The sequence below is a fragment of the Parus major genome, unplaced genomic scaffold (assembly GCF_001522545.3).
Source record: "Parus major isolate Abel unplaced genomic scaffold, Parus_major1.1 Scaffold480, whole genome shotgun sequence".
In the NCBI taxonomy this organism is placed as follows: domain Eukaryota; kingdom Metazoa; phylum Chordata; class Aves; order Passeriformes; family Paridae; genus Parus; species Parus major.
The window spans coordinates 24,292-24,998 of record NW_015379374.1 but is presented as its reverse complement, the minus strand read 5'-3'; the positions used below and the strand labels follow the sequence as shown (position 1 = coordinate 24,998).

General features: G+C 49.5%; 1 protein-coding gene across 1 annotated transcript in view; it reads right to left on the bottom strand.

Moving 5' to 3' along the window:
• Positions 1-402: 402 nt before the first annotated feature.
• LOC107199180 (epiplakin) overlaps positions 403-707 on the bottom strand; it is an 8,637-nt gene continuing 8,332 nt past the window's right edge. The window contains exon 2 of the mRNA XM_033511696.1: positions 403-707. This exon is cut by the window's right edge and continues 1 nt beyond it. Within this exon, the coding sequence (XP_033367587.1) occupies positions 480-707 (228 nt within the window). The 3' untranslated portion in view covers positions 403-479.

Genomic DNA, 707 nt, shown 5'->3' with positions numbered 1-707 from the left:
ATGCGGAAATCTGCTCTCCACGCTGTCCTGGCTTGAAAAGCCACAACCCACATACCCTCCTGCAAAGCTACTGAGGATATCTGCACAGGCAAGAAAAGAGAGGCAGAGAATAAAAATACCACCCACAGCAACACCCATATGGAACAAAGACCTGCACTTAAACCTGTGTGAGGAAAATGAGGATGACACACTTCACCAAAATGGCCTGAGATAACCCAGGCTGGCTCTGCTGTTCCTGAAAGGCAACCAAAGAAAGAGGCACAATGCAATGCAACAACACTGCTCGGGGGGGAGGCACTTCAAAGCTGCATCTGATGTGGGTGGGTGGTGGTAAAGAAAAGAGATCACGAAGGAAATTCCCTCACCGGGATCATAAATGATAAAAAAATTTAGAAAAAGAAAGACAAACACCAGCAGCAAAAGAAATATTCACAAAAGCAACATTCTTCCGCAAGGAAAAGAATCAAAACGTTTTATAACTATTTTCTAAAAATATTAAGGAAATAAAGCCCCGTGTCCGGGTCGGGCACGCAGCGGCGCAGCAGCTGCAGGTACGTCAGGTTCTCGTGGGTGTTGGGGTCGAAGAAGCCCTTGGTGTCGTCACCGGGGTCGGAGAGGATCTGGTTCATCTCCTGGTCAAAGTAGCCGCGCTTGTAGGCCACCTCCACGGGCAGGCGGTGGCTGTGCACGGGGTCGATGATGCCGCC